This window comes from Panthera pardus, unplaced genomic scaffold (genome assembly GCF_024362965.1).
Source record: "Panthera pardus isolate Hobbes unplaced genomic scaffold, ASM2436296v1 HiC_scaffold_24, whole genome shotgun sequence".
In the NCBI taxonomy this organism is placed as follows: domain Eukaryota; kingdom Metazoa; phylum Chordata; class Mammalia; order Carnivora; family Felidae; genus Panthera; species Panthera pardus.
Genome location: NW_026526810.1, coordinates 19,603,973 through 19,619,993, shown reverse-complemented (window position 1 = coordinate 19,619,993; position 16,021 = coordinate 19,603,973). Strand labels below are relative to the sequence as shown.

Below are 16,021 nucleotides of genomic sequence, written 5' to 3'. Positions count from 1 at the left end.
TTTGAAGCTGATTTTTTTTTTAATTTTTTTTTTTAGCTTTTATTTATTTTTGAGACAGAGACAAAGCATGAACGGGGGAGGGTCAGAGAGAGGGAGACACAGAATCTGAAACAGGCTCTAGGCTCTGAGCTGTCAGCACAGAGTCCGACACGGGGCTGGAACTCATGGACCGTGAGATCATGACCTGGGCTGAAGTCGGCCGCTTAACCGACTGAGCCACCCAGGCGCACCTTGAAGCTGATTTTTAAAGTCATGCTTACCTGGCACTTGTAATTGTGAGGTCATAACCCCAAGAACAATTACTAAATTTGTGTTGTAACTTTGCTGGGTGATTTACCAATTTTATTATGTATTTTCTAGAAGTATGCAAAACTAACACTGGCAACAGATATTACAGGTTAGTTTTTTTTTTTTTTCCTCAACCAGTACTTTGTTGTTGAACAAACAGAATAAAATGAATACAGAAAAAGCAACATGTAAAGTGAGAGATTTTGCAAGGATTTTAAAATTGGGGCAGCTCCCTCTTTTTTCTGAAAGACATTTTTCTGGGAAAACAACTATATATTTAATATATATTACCTGTTTTCACAGGTCAAAATATTGAAAGTTAGGTAATATTCCTGTCATAAAGAAAAATTGATATAAAATGTTACACAATTCTAAAACCACTGAAATTTAATGTTTTATTAAGAGGACTTTTTTGGGGGGGTCAGAGGAAAATTCATGAAGACTTTGAGATTTAGTGTGTAGATTATAGCTGAAAAGAATGATCACTTTCTTGTTTGATGGTAAAGTTGCTATAGACAATCTCTTCTGTTATTGAGAGACTAATGATATCGTGTCTTCAGTCTTCAAAAGTGCATGAAAAGTTGTGTGTCCTTACACTGATGTAATGAGATTTTCAGGATGACAGATTCACAGGACATGACTACATTTTTATGATGACACCATCCTTAGAGTATCAATGATGCAATTGATTTGTTCTGAATCCCTAACCCCAACTGATTTTAAGTGGCACACATAGAATTCTATTGTCAGAAAGAAGAGTCTAATTTGACTACTTAAAGCAATCCAAGTACATTTGACTAAAGTCTTTTTCACTGGAAGTATTTTTATGAATACTTCTGTGATAATATTATACAAAATGGTGGAAGAGTTTTTTGTTTTTTATTTGTTTGTTTTTTAACTCACCTAATGCTGTTCTTGCTGGTGTAGCATCTTTTTTGATCCAAAATGACACCCAGGATAAAACCACAGTCAGTATACAGGGAATGTATGTTTGAATAGTGAAGTATCCCATTCTTCTACTCAATTCAAAATATATAGTCATGACAACATAATCACCTGTAATAAAGTATTGTCAAAAAGTAAAACAACTTTCTTTGGTTAAAAAATAATTCAGGGGCAATAATTTTGTTAAATATATGACTTGGATAAAAATATACAACTACAGTAATAAGTTGTGAAAAAAGGTCAAAATGCTGGTGTTCTTAAACTTAATCTTTATAAACTTTATTTTATCTATGGCTTTCAAGGCATTTTACTGGGAAAAGACACACAAACAAACATATTAATTGATAGAGGAGACAGACATGCGCATCTATTCTTTGACATATTATTACATAACGAGCTATTATTGATTGAGTCCATCTGTGTGTTGTGTGTTTAAAATCAGGGGTAATATGATAGAAGAAGATAGGATTCAGTAGGCAGAGAGGGAAAGATGAGGACCTGAGGCCCCCAGTTAGGGAAAAACATGTATTTGGAAAAATTCTGGGAGTGTCTGACCACAGGAAAAGCCCTCAGGCATAAAGCTCCTCTTAAGAATGTAACAGACCCCACCTACTTCCTCTCAGGTTTCCCTCAGGAATTTAAGGAAAGACCTAGGTGTGGCCATAGACACCCCCCCCCCCCCACTGCTTTTAATGGAAATGAGCCAATACAGAATGGACAACCCAGCACCCAGAGTCATCCAGATGGTAAGGGCAGAACCTGAGAAGGAACAAGGGGAAAGGGAAGGGGAGGGGAGGGCTAACCAAAACCTTTTAAAGCAAGGACACTTGCCTAGTGTCGCAGGCATTCACTTTTGAATGTCCCCTTCCTGTAAAGAGAGCTTTCCTACTATTCTTACTTTCTAATCTTATATTCTAATAAACTTTTGCCTGCTGCTCATTTTGTGTCCACGTCTTAATTCTTCAAAGCAGCGAGAAAACAAATCCGGGTATTGTGGTTAAAAAAAAAATCCTGCAACAGTAACATAACAAAATCCATCCTCCAGTAGATCCATAGTCGTTTTGTTTTTTTCAATAGTAACAGAGCTATACATAAGTTTTCATACATAAATTTGTGTAACAATTTTATATTTCTATTTTTATAGCATAATTTTAGCTTATCAATCTTGTACTTTATGTTTTACTCGATATTTTTAGGTTGATGTTATCCTTTCATGACTCCAGCAGTTAGGCTGTGCCAGCCCAGAAAACAAAAAGAAGAAATCATTTTATGACTTTGCTTCCTCCTACTACAGCAAAGCTACACCATAAAAGAGTTGGGAGGAAAATAGTTGTTACTAGAGATTCCATAAGATTCCTGGTGGATAAGGAGAAGTTGCATGCTTAATACATGAGACATTTTATTCCAAAATCATCTCTATTTTGTATCTTTTCTGCATAACCTCCTGCTGAGAGGATGTCTATCCCCCTCTTCCCATTTGACTTTCACTCTTCAACATACTGGATTGTCTTTCAGCACCTGAAATTCAGTGTCCAGACCTGAACTATCATATCCCCCACACCAGGCTGTTCTCTCATCTAAGCCAGGTCCTTCTCTCTATTCAAGGCACAAATCCAGAAACCACCTGTCACTTCTTTTCCCTTATTCAATTCCTGCATTGTTCTCAATTCTTTTCCCCGCGAGTACCAGATTCTCTCATAGTCCCTGGCCTATCGCCTAACAACCAGTCCTTTTACACTCCAGACCATTCTATGTCCTACCATCAAAAGGATCATTATAAAACACAAATATCATTATATCCCCTTCCTTATAATCCTTCACCATCATCTTGCTACCTTTTTATTATTGTCATGACTTTAGTATGGTCTCTACTATTCTGCATGTAATACTCATTTCCCTATAGTCTCTGCACTCTGGAAATCAGATTCTCCCCAGGTGCTCAGACATACCAAGATTTTTCTCCATGGGTCACTAAGTTTCTTCTCATCTACCTAGGATGCTCTTCTTTTCTTTTCCCCTGCATCCCAGTAGTTCCACTCACCTTCAAATCTCAGCTTAGAAATCATTTAGTTCATCACGAAGTCCTCACTGAGCCTCTCCTGACAACTGTTATTCATTCATTTCTATAATTACTAGTATATTTTTCCAGACTAAAAAACTGGTTGGGTTATAGAATATATAATTTTTTTAATCAGCGTTACTTAATGATAAACAATTGATTAGTGTTTATTTATTGAAAAGATCATAATGAAATTTCCATTTTTAGTTTAAAAGATTGACAAGGAGACTATATTGAGCCCATATAAAAACTGCCTTTCAATAATTAGAATTCTTTTTGTAGTGTTCTGTTGTAGCAATATTCGGGATGGTTGATAGAAACATCAATGTTGAGATCATTTTCTGAGAAACATTTAAAATTTTAAGCAAATTAGCATTTCAATGTGAAGGAATCAGAATGATTAACCTGGAGCACTCAAAGGACACAAAGATATATTTCTAATATGAATGCCCAATTACATAATTTCCTGGGGAAATATCATTGAATTATGTGCAATATTTAAATAACTTTTAACCTTTACATAAAATTTCAGTTAAAAACCAAAGAGAAAACAAACAGTAGACAGAAAAAACAAACATAATAAATCACTCTAGTAGTTATGAACATAACCCCAACGGAATATCCAAACAGTTGAATAGTTTCTTCAGCCACCATTGTAGGTTCCTGAGAAAGATAAAGAGGGACAATTCCAGAGCAGATACACAATTCATTTTAGCAAATATCTCTGCTTTCCCCCAACCTAAGGTAAATGGACTGTATACACCTATGCTCAACATATACCTTTGACTAACTCAGAGATCTGCTGAATGTCCCATCATCAGGTATGAAAGTGAGATGGAATGTCAGGGACTCATTCTGGAGCCTGAGTCTATAAGTTAATTGGCTCTTGGTGAGGTTTTGGGACACACTCCAAAATGCAGTTCCAGGGAACTTCATGGTTCCAAATTTCCAGCTTCCATAGGATACAAATGGCTGGGGAAGAGAAACAGGAGGAATTGTGGGTTCTAGGCCCACTGCCCCTCACAAGAAGACCAACACATAGCCATTATACCACTCATCCTAAACTGGAAGGAAAAAGCCATGGGATCCTAATTTCTAGTTACATCACATATTTCTGTATACACTTAATTTGTTTATGTAGGCCTGAGGTATAATATGTCCTCAGAGGAGGTGAAAGCCCTTCCCTATATCTGTAAATAAGTGGCTGAAAGGTTTCTCAGACAGGTCAAGTACATGAGTAAATTATATTTGTCATTAGTTTTAGGGTTCTTAATTGAAGAATGATGTTCCTTCTATCTGCTCCCTTTCTGCAAGTGTACATATATCCACACATATACATCCACATGCATAGACACTCACACACACCCATGGACCCGGTCTACTCCAACTTGGGTGTGAAGTCTCAGGTCCTACTTCATGCTCCTTGGAAGCTTTCTTTCCCTCTCTGTGATGTTTAATCATGCACCATGATCAATGTGCAGCTTTCCTAATGCAGTTTACAAACTGGACCAGAATGGTTTTGATTTTATGTGATCAATTCTTTTCAAACAAAGGTACCTGGAGCCTTGGTTGACTCTTATGGCAATAATAAGGATCTAGCAACCACAGAGATCTCCATAGTCTACCCTGGAATGTGCCTGGTGCCCACTTTCTGGGGGAAAAATGGCATAGAAATAGTTGGGGAGAGAATGAGAAACTTCTCTGATCCATCAAGGTAAAAAGTCATCTTGGGCCCAGTGGATTTAAAAGAAAAAAAAAATGGCTCTTTTTGCCAATAGTTCATTTTTGTGATTTTCTTTCCCTGAGCCAATGTAAGGAAAAATATATGAAATCATTGATTACTTTTTGAGACAGCATGTGTAGTACTACTTTTTAGCACAATGGCACAGAGTAGGCAGTCAATACACATTTAAGAAATAAACATTTATTAAACTAATACTATGTTTTATGAATTTGGAAGTACAAAGATTAATAACATGCAGAAAGTTCCTTCAAGGCTGAAGACTAGGCACATCTTCCATAATTTACCCCAGCATTGTTCCCAGAGAGAACTATTATAAATCAGTACTTATTCCATGTCATAGATAACCTTATTTATTTATTACTCCTTAGGCAACAAAACTTCCTTTGAATCTCTTTTAAATATCATTGTTATTTCTCCAGACTTACTCTCCTTCTGATGGCCTTGCCTTCTCTCTGCCTTACAGTGGTATTTTCTCTTGGTCTCCTTTCAAAATATCCTAAGTTAATACCTCTTAAAAGTCAGCTAAGGTATGGTAATCAGCAAGCAATGTTATGTATAAAAGAAGCCTAATCTTCTCCATTTTAATCTTCAAGTTTGCCCTGGGAAAACTTACCTTATTCTTTTGCTTTTGACATTTGTACATGAAAATAAATTCTTGATTTTAAGGAATTAAATTTATCAACCTTTTATTTTATTGTTAGTGCTGTTGTCTTATCCTTGAGAATCTGTTTCCTAACCTAAGATCATAAAAATATTGTACTGTTTTTGTCTACAAGTTTTATTTTTATTTTTATATGTAGTTGATCGTTCTTCAAATTGAAAATTTTAAATTCCATGATCAGTTGTCATAATATCATTTGTTGCTACCCTCATTCATCTTCAGTGCCACCTCACATATCCTTATAAGTATGGATCTGTTTTATTCATGCATCCAGATATGTATGGATCTGTTCCTGCATGTCAATTCCTGCACAATTACCATACTATCTTAATCATTAAAACTGGAAGACCCACCCTAAAATGACCTCAAATTAATCACACATTTGTACAGTTCTCTCAGTTTGAGTGTGGGAAGAACCTGTGATTTTGTTTTAGCCAATAGAATGTAACTTCCTTGATCAGATTACTTTATATAGTACAGGTGAATGGATATTGAGATCTGTTGATTTCAAGCAAATCCAAAGAGAGACTGTGGATGGGCCTAACTCAATCAGGTGAAAACCCTTTGAAGGACTGGGACTTTCCTGAAGAGAGATTCTTCTTTTAGTCTTGTAGCTCTATGGCTACAAATGATAAATGCTGCCAACAACTTAATAAGTTTAGAAGTAGATTCTTCCTTAGTCAAGCCTCGAGATGAGAATAACCCAATTGTAAGCTATGACAGCTTAAATAGAGGACACAGCTAAGGCAAATCCATGCTTTTTACTCACATAAACTGTTGAATTATAAATGAACATTTTAAGTCACTAAATTTGTGGTAATCTGTTAGACAGAAATGAAAAATTAAGGGGGAGTGACATCAACAAGATGGCCAAATAAGATGTTCCTCAAACATATTCGCTCTCAACAACACTCATTTGGCATCCAGCCACCTTTGTGTCTTTGTGGGAGCTGTGGGATCCAGGTAGGAGACTGTGAAATCCTGGTGCTATTCAAGAATGAAGACAGCCATTTTGAAAAAAAACAGACTTTTACCAAGGCAACTGACTCATCGAACCTAAAAACAGCTCTGTTTGATTCAGAACTCATCCATAGCCACACTTGTCTTTTGTTCTGTTGCTATCACCATCTGCCAAGGGACTCATGAAAAGTTAACACCTACTATGCATTAGGTAATAGGCATACAGAACTCGATCCAGCTGTGGACCAAGAAATGGCTTATGAACTATCTCCAGCCCCTGTTGGTCACTATCTGGGAGTCTCTGAAGAACACTGATTTAGACATTTACCCACAGATGAGAGGCCTTTGTGGAAGTCCAGGAGTCAAACGGAGATGTTGAAGCACACTGCTAGAGAAAAAAAAAAAAATCCAAGACTGGACACATTGAAGAGGGAAAGAGAAACAGTTTGACTTTAGTCATATCACCCACCCCCAAAGTAGCACAGCTCAGTTCCAAGAGAAATCTTGGTCTGTGATTTCTCCCACAGGGAAAGTGAGAAAGTGTGAGTACCTGACTTCTCCAGCTGTGTGGGATGGTGCTTATGAGGTCCATTTCTCTCTCCTCTCACACAGAGTGCTTAGTCCTGCGCTGCATGCCTGGAGGGTGGTAAGCACTGAGAGAATAGCAGCCAGGGATTGGAATGGGATATAATAAAGGGACACAGATTATACTAACAATCTCATGGACTCCATCAGGAGGTATGCCTGCAAGTGGCCAGGAAACCTCATCTCTGGACCTCCCTAACTGGCCAACAGGTACCTCTAGTGCTCTGTATGCCACTCCTTTCCCCAACAGTGGCTGGTTCCCTATGTGCATTCTCAGTTGTGGTAATGGCAATCTTTAGCAAATGGCTAGTGAGCACACACAGAAAGCTGGCTCAAATCTGTGGGCCTGGGAGAAACTACACACTTGAGGACTCAGCACAGCTCTAGGTAATGAAAAAGAGAGGCTGTGAGCACCCACTATGGCTTTTCAGGATTGTGAGAAAGCATATAAATTTAAATATTATGCTACAAGAGGGAGCAGACATACCCATGGAAAAAGTCTGAGAAAGACTCAGAATCCCTCAGGCTGATGGAAGCTATTTCTCTCCCAAAGTCAGCACATAAAGACTGGAGGAAGTGAGTGCTACTTCAAATGCAAAGACAACAGTGCAAGACTTCAAGGAATATAAAAAAAATTAAGGAAACATGATCCCGATAAAGAACACAATAATTTTGCAAAAACCAACCCCAAACACCAAGATCTATGATTTACCAAAGAAAGAATTCAAAAGAGCTATTTTAAGGAAGCTCATTGAACTACAAAACAACCAGAACAACAATTTAATGAAATCAAGAAAACAAGACACATGCACACAAATTTAGAATTTTAACAAAGAGATAGAAATTACAGAAAAGAACCAAACAGAAATTCTGGAGCTGAAGGATAAAATGAAAGAAGTTAAAAAAAAAAAAGAAAAGAAAAAGAAAAGAGGCAATAGAAATCATCAACAGCAGACTTGAAAAAGAAAAAGAAGGAATCTGTAAAATAGAACAGGATTTTGAAATTATTCAGTTAAAAAAGAATAAAAGAAGAATAAAAAAGACTGAAGAAATCTATGTGGTGTAGAGAATATTACTAATAGAAACAATTTGCCAGTTATCAGAGTCCCAAAAGGAAAACAGAGGCAAATGGAGATAACAAACTAAATCAAATAGATAATGACTGAGAACTTTCCAAATCTGGGGAAGATTTGGACATTCAAGATCATGAAGCTAATAGGTAACCCCAACATTTCAATCTAAAACAATCTTCTTCAAAATACATTTTAATAAAACTGATTAAAATAAAAGACAAATACAGAACATTAAAAGAAAAAAATCTAATACAAGGGAACCACCATGAGGCTATCAGCATATTTCTTAGAAACCTTGGAGGCCAGAGAGAGAGTGGAATGATATATCCAAAGTACTTAAGGAAAAAAAAAACAAAAACCTGGCAATCAAGAATACTTTATCTTGCAAGTTGTCCTACAGAAATTAAGGCAAGATAAAGACTTTTACAGAAAAACAAAAGCTGAAGGAGTTCATCACCTTAAAAGAAATGCTGAAAGGATTTCAAGTTGAAAAAAAGGAAGCTAATTAGTAACATAAAAAACATAAAAATATACAACACATTGGTAAAGGTAAGTACATAGTCAAATTCAGAATACTCTAATACTGTAATATGGTAAGGTGTTAACCACTTCAGTATAAAGGTTAAGGTAAAAACAAGTGTTAAAAAATAATTATAGTTATAATAATTTCTTAATGGGTACAAGAAATAAGAGGCAAATTCTGACACAAAAATATAAAAGGAGGGAAACTATTAGCATTTTAAAAATGCAATAGAAGTTAGTGTAAAATAGATTGTTATGATTATATGATATTTTATTTAAGCCTCATGGTAACCATAAGGAAAAAAGCTACAGTAGATATACAAAAAATAAAGAGAAGGGAATGAAAGCATACCACAATGGGAAGTCATCAATTCAAAAAGGAAGACAGCAAGAGAGAGAAAGGAATAAGGGAATTATAAAACAGTCAGAAACAATTAATAAGATGGCATAAGTAAGTCCATACTTATCAATAATTATCTTAAATGTAAGAATAAATTCTCCAATTAAAAGACGTAGAGTGGCTGAATAGATTAAAAAGAAGATCCAACTGTATGCTGCCTATAGAAGACTTCAGCTTTAAAGACACACATAGGCTCAAAGTGAAGGGATAGAAAAAGATATTCCATGCAAGTGGAAACTAAAAAATTGCAAGATTAGATGTACTTATGTCAGACACAATAGACTTTAAGTCAAAAGTTGTAACAAGAGTCTTTTTTTTTTGTTAAATAAAATTCTATTTTTTTCAATATATGAAATTTATTGTAAAATTGGTTTCCATACAACACCGAGTGCTCATCCCCAAAGGTGCCCTCCAAAATACCCATCACCCACCCTCCCCTCTCCCCCACCCCCCATCAACCCTAAGTTTGTTCTCAGTTTTTAAGAGTCTCTTATGCTTTGGCTCTCTCCCACTCTACACTCTTTTTTTTTTCCTTCCCCTCCCCCATGGGTTTCTGTTAAGTTTCTCAGGATCCACATAAGAGTGAAAACATATGGTATCTGTCTTTCTCATAACAAGAGTCAAAGAAGGTCATTATGTAACGTCAAAGGAGTCAGTTCATCAAGAGGATGTCATAATTGTAAATATAAAAACACCCAACATTGAAGCACCTAAATATAATAAGCAATTACTAACCAAATAAGACAGAAACAGACAACAGTACATAGTAGGGGGCTTCAATACTCCACTTGCAACAATGAGGAGATAATTCAGATGGAGACTCAATAAGGAAATGTTGGATTTCAACTATATCTAAGATGTAATGGACCTAACAGACATATTCAGAACATTCCATCCAACAGCAGCAGGGATACACATTCTTTTGAAGTGCACAGAGAACATTTTCCAAGACAGATCATATATTTGGTCACAAAACAAGTCTTAACAAATTTAAAAAGATCAAAATCATACCAACTCTTTTTTTTTTTTTTTTTTTTTTTTTTTTTTTTTTTTTACAATAGTATGAAACTACAAGTCAGCAATAGGAAAAAAAAAAACGGGACAATTTGCAAACATGTGAGAATTAAACACCATGTTTCTGAACAACCAGTGAGTCAAAGAAGAAATCAAACAGAAATAAAAACAATTTTTGAAACAAATAAAAATGAAAACATAACATACCAAAACCCATAGGACGTAGCGAAGCCAGTTCTAAGATGGAACTTTATAGTGACAAATGTCTATGTTAAGAAAAAAGAAAGATCTCAAATAACCAAATTAACTTTTAGATCTCAAAGAACTGAGAAAAGAAGATCAAACAGCCCAGAGTTATCAGGAGGAAGAAAATAACAAAAATCAGTTCATGTTAAATGAAATAAAGACCAGAAAGACAATAAAAAATCTGTGAAACTAAGCTATTTGTGTAAAAATAAAGCAAATTGACAAATCTTTAGCTAGACTAAGAAAAGAAAAAGAAAAAAAAAAAGAGATGCCCCAGATAAATAAAATCAGAAATGAAACACCTGAGATTGCAACTGATACTACATTAATACAAAGCATTAAGAGACTAATATGAACAATTATATTCCAACAAACTGGATAAGCTAGAAGAAATTGATAAATTTCTAGAAACATACCTTCCAAGATTGAACCATGAGGAAAGAAAAAATCTGAAAAGACCAATAATGAGTAAGGAGAATGGATCAGCAATGAAAAAATCTCTCAACAAAGAAAATTATTGAATGGTTTCCATGGTGAATTCGATCAAACATTTACAAATGAATTAACACTAATTCTTGTCAAACCCTTCCACAAAAATGAAGAGAAAGGAATACTCCTAAACTAATTTTAGGAAACCAGCATTACTATGATTCCAAAGCTGGATAAGGACACTACAAGAAACCTACAGGCTTCTATTCCCAATGTGTATAGATGCAAATATTATCAACAAAATAATAGCACCAAATTCAACACACATTGAAATAATAATATACCATGATCAAGTAGGATTCATTCCTGAGATGGAAGGATGTTTCAACACATGCAAATCAATAAATGTGATACACCACATTACTAGAATAAAAGATAAAAATCACAATCATCTGAATAGATGCAGAAAGAGCATTTGACAAAATGCAACATCCTTTCATAATAAAAATTCTCAAAAATTTAGTTATCAAAGGAATGGAGCTCAACATAAAAAAGGCCACACATACCAAGGAAAAGTTAACATTACACCCAATAGTAAAAGGTTGAAAGCTTTCCTCTAAGATTAGAAACAAAACATATGTGTCCACTCCCACCATTTCTATCCAATATAGTGGGAAGTCTTAGCCAGGGCAGTTAGGCAAGAAAAAGAAATAAAAAGCTTCCAAATTGTAAAGAAAGAAGTAATATTGTTTGCTTGAAATGTAATATAATCTTAGATATAGGAAATCCTAAAGAATCCACCAAAAAAAAAAAAAACTATCAAAGCTAATAAATTAATTCAGTTAAGTTGCAGCATATAAAATCAACACTCAAGAATGAGTTACATTTATATATACTAACAATAAAATATTCAAAGAAGAAATAAAGAAAACAATCTCAGTTATAATGGCATCAAAGACAATAAAATACTTATAAATAAATTTAAGCCAAGGAGTACACTAAAAACGATGAGATAATGATGGAAGAAATTGAAGACACAAATATATATATGTAAATAAATATATTAGGTGTTCATGGATTGGAGAAATTAGTATATCCAAAGCCATCTATAGCTTCAATGCCATTCCTATCAAAATGTCAATGGCATTTTTCACAGAAATAAAGGAAAATCCTAACATTCACAGAGAGCCACAAAAGACCCTCAACAGCCAAATCAATCCTGAGGAAGAACAAAGGTGGAGGCATCACACTTCCTGATTTTAAACTATAGTACAAAGCTATAGTAATCAAAACAGTAGAGTACTGGCATAAAAATATATACATAGATAAATGGAATGGAATTGAGAACCCAGAAATAAATGTCTACATATATGGTCAGCTAATACTTGACAAAGTCAAAAATATTCAGTAGGAGAAATTATCTCTTCAATAAATGAGAAAACAGGATAATCACATGCAAAATACTAAAATTGATCCCCTATCTTATACCATTCACAAAAGTTAACTCAAAGTGGTTCAAAACTTCATTGTCAGTGTCTTAGAATGTAAAACTCTTAGAAGAAAATATAGTGGAAAAATTCCTTAACATTAGTCTTGGCAAAAATTATTTTAGATATAATACCAAAGCACAAGCAACGAAAGCAAAATTAAACAGATGGACTATATCAAACTAAAAATCTTTTGCATAGCAAAAGAAATAATCAACAAAATGAAAAGACAACCAATGGAATGGAAGAAAATATTTGCAAACCCTACATATGATAACAGGTTAATATCCAAAATATACAAGGAACCCACGCAATGCAACAGAAAAATTTGATTAAAAATGGGCTGAGAACCAAAATAGATAATTTTCCAAAGAAGGTATACAAATGGCATACAGATACATGAAAAGATGTTCAATATCCCTAATGTTAGGGAAATGCAAATCAAAACCATAATAAGATATCACCCTATACTTTTAGAATAGCTAATATCAAGATGTCAAGAAATAAGTACTGAAGAAGATGTGGAAGATAGAGAACTCTTGTGCACTGTTGGTAGGAATATAGGTTGGTGAAGCCACTTGGAAAATAGTATAGAGGATCCTCAAAAAATTAAAAAGAGAAATGCTACTTAATTTAGCAATCCCACTTCTGGGTATATATTCAAAGGTATCTCAAAGAGATATCTGTAATCCCATGTTCACTACAACATTATTTATGACAGAGAAGGTATGGAAACAACCTAAGTATTTATCTACAGATAATGGATAAAAGAAGAAGTGGTATATATATGCAAAGTTGGATATTTTCCAACCATGAGAAAGAAGGAAATTCTGTCATTTGCAATGAAACACATGATGGACTTTGAAGGCATTATGCTGGATGAAATAAGTAAGACATCGAAGAAAAATACTTTATGATCTCATTTATAAGTGGAATATAAAAATGTCAAACTCATAGAAACAGAGAGTAGAATTGTGGTTGCCAGTGGCAGGGGTGGGGAGGATGGGAGAAATGGGGGGATGTTGATCAAAAGTTACAAACTTACAGTTATAGGAATAATATATTCTAGGGATCTAATATACAACATAGTGACTATGGTTACCCTACTGTATTGTACACTTGAAAGTTGATAAGAGAGTAAATCTTTAATGTTCTTATGGCAAAAAAGGAAATTATGTAAGATGACAGAGGTGTTAACTAATCCTATTGTGGTAGTCATTTTGTAATATATATATGTGTGTGTGTGTGTGTGTGTATGTATCAAATCAACATGTTGTACACTTAAAATATACAACAATGTTGGCGTGCTGGGTGGCTCAGTCGGTTAAGGGTCTGACTTTGGCTCAGGTCATGATCTCACGGCTCATGAGTTGCAGCCCTGCGTCAGGCTCTGTCCTGACAGTTCAGAGTCTGGAACCTGCTTCAGATTCTGTGTCTTTCTCTCTCTCTGCCCCTCCACCCTCAGAAGAAATAAACGTTAAAAAATTAAATGTACAACAATGTTATATGTCAATAATATTTCAATAAAACTGGGAAAAAGAGAAAAATAATGCAATAGCATTGATTACTAGAAGAAAAATATTCAATTTTAGTATTCTTCAAACATAGCAAGGCTAGTCTTGGGTCTTTGTGTTTCTGTATAAATTGTACAACCAGTTAAAAAACTTCCTCAAGAAACACTTTTGGTGTTTTGATTGGAATAAACCAATAAATCAATGTATATTCACTTATTTAGTTCAGTGTGGCTACCAGGAAGTAGAGCTCTTAGCAAAATAAAGGTCTATCATTCATAAAGTATTACTTATTCCAAATTGAATATCCTGCAATAAGATATTGAATTTCTTCCATAAAGCCTTGGCATGCCTAGTGTTTAATTGTTGATATATATTTCTGTTGTTATGAACAATGACATACTTAAATATAAATTATATTTGTACTTAAATTATATTTTATAACTCTATTTTGCTGGCATTCAGAAATGAAATTTTTCACAAGGATCTTATATCCAACTACCTTTAAAATCTTATTAATTTGAATAATAATTTCTATGGATTCTGTCTTTTGGGTTTTCTATGTAGAATAATTTAACTTTATGCTTTCAAGTACCTCTACTAATACATTGAATGAACAGAAGGAGCCATCTTGAGCATAGTTTTGTTTTAATTTAGCCTTTCTTTCTCTTTCATTATAACGTAAAAAAATATTTCCAGTGCAGTTAGCATACAGTGTTATATTATTTCCAGTTGTACAATATAGTGATTCAACAATTCCATATATTATTCAGCGCTCATCAAGATAAGTGTACTCTTAACTTTTTCACTTCTTTCACCCATCCCCTCCCCATTTCCCCTCTAGTAACCATCAGTTTATTCTCTACAGTTAAGAGTCTGTTTCTTGGTGTGTCTGTGTTATTTTTTTCTCCTTTGTTCTTTGATTTGTTTCTTAAATTCCACATACACATATGAGTGAAATCATAGGCTATTAGTCTTTCTCTGATGGGATTATTTTGCTTAGCATTATACCTTTAGATGCATCTATGTTGTTGCAAGTGGTAAGATTTAATACTTTTAAAAGTATATATATATATATATATATATATATATATATATATATTATGTATATATATATATATATATATATATATATGGTGTATATATATATACCACGTTATATATTATATATCATATATATCACATTATATTATATATGCCACATATATATTAATATTATATATATTATATATGTGGCATATATACATACAAACACCACATATACCACATGTTCTTTATATATTCACCTATCAATGGAAAATTGAGATATTTCATAGTTTGACTATTATAAATAATGCAACAAACATAGGAGTGCATATACCCCTTCAAGTTAGTGTTTTTGTATTTTGGGGGTAAATACCCAGTAGTGTGATTACTGGATTGAGGGGCAGTTCCATTTTTTAAATTTTTTGAAGAACCTCCATACTGTCTTCCACAGTGCCTGCACCAGTTTACATTCCCAGCAATAGTGCAAGCGCATTCCTTTTTCTCCACAGTCTCCCAACACTTGTTTCTTGAGATTTTACTTTAACCATTTCCACAGGTGTGAGGTGATATATTATTGTGACTTTTATTTCTGTTTCCCTGATGGTGAGTGATGTTGAGCATCTTTTCATGTGTCTGTTGCCCATCTGAGTGTTTTATTTGGAGAAATCTCTGTTTGTATAAAATTCCCATTTAATTGGATTATTTGTGGGGTTTTTGGTGTTGAGTTTTATGTAAGTTCTTGATATATTTTGGATACTAACCCTTTATCAGATATATAATTTGCAAATATCTTCTCCAATTAAGTAGGTTGTCTTTTTAGTTTTGTAGGTTGTTCCCTTTGCTATGCAGAAGCTTTTTCTGTTAGTGTAGTGCCAAGTAGTTAATTTTTCCTTTTGTTTCTCTTGCCTTAGGAGACATATCTAGAAAAAAGTTATTACATCCTATGTCAGAAAAATTACTGTCTAAGCTCTCTTCAAGTTTTATTCTGGTTTCAGGTCTCACATGTAGGTTCTTAATCAATTTTGAGTTTATATTTTGTGTATGGTATAAGAAAGTGGTCCAGTTTCATTG

At 34.2% G+C, this 16,021-nt stretch overlaps 1 protein-coding gene across 3 annotated transcripts in view; it reads right to left on the bottom strand.

The window, feature by feature from the left end:
• Positions 1–16,021, bottom strand: part of GABRG3 (gamma-aminobutyric acid type A receptor subunit gamma3) — a 729,606-nt gene that overhangs the window by 15,126 nt on the left and 698,459 nt on the right. For all 3 annotated transcript variants that reach the window (XM_019435789.2, XM_019435788.2, XM_019435790.2), the window contains exon 7: positions 1,192–1,344. In XM_019435789.2, the coding sequence (XP_019291334.1) occupies positions 1,192–1,344 (153 nt within the window). The remainder of the gene's footprint in view (positions 1–1,191; positions 1,345–16,021) is intronic.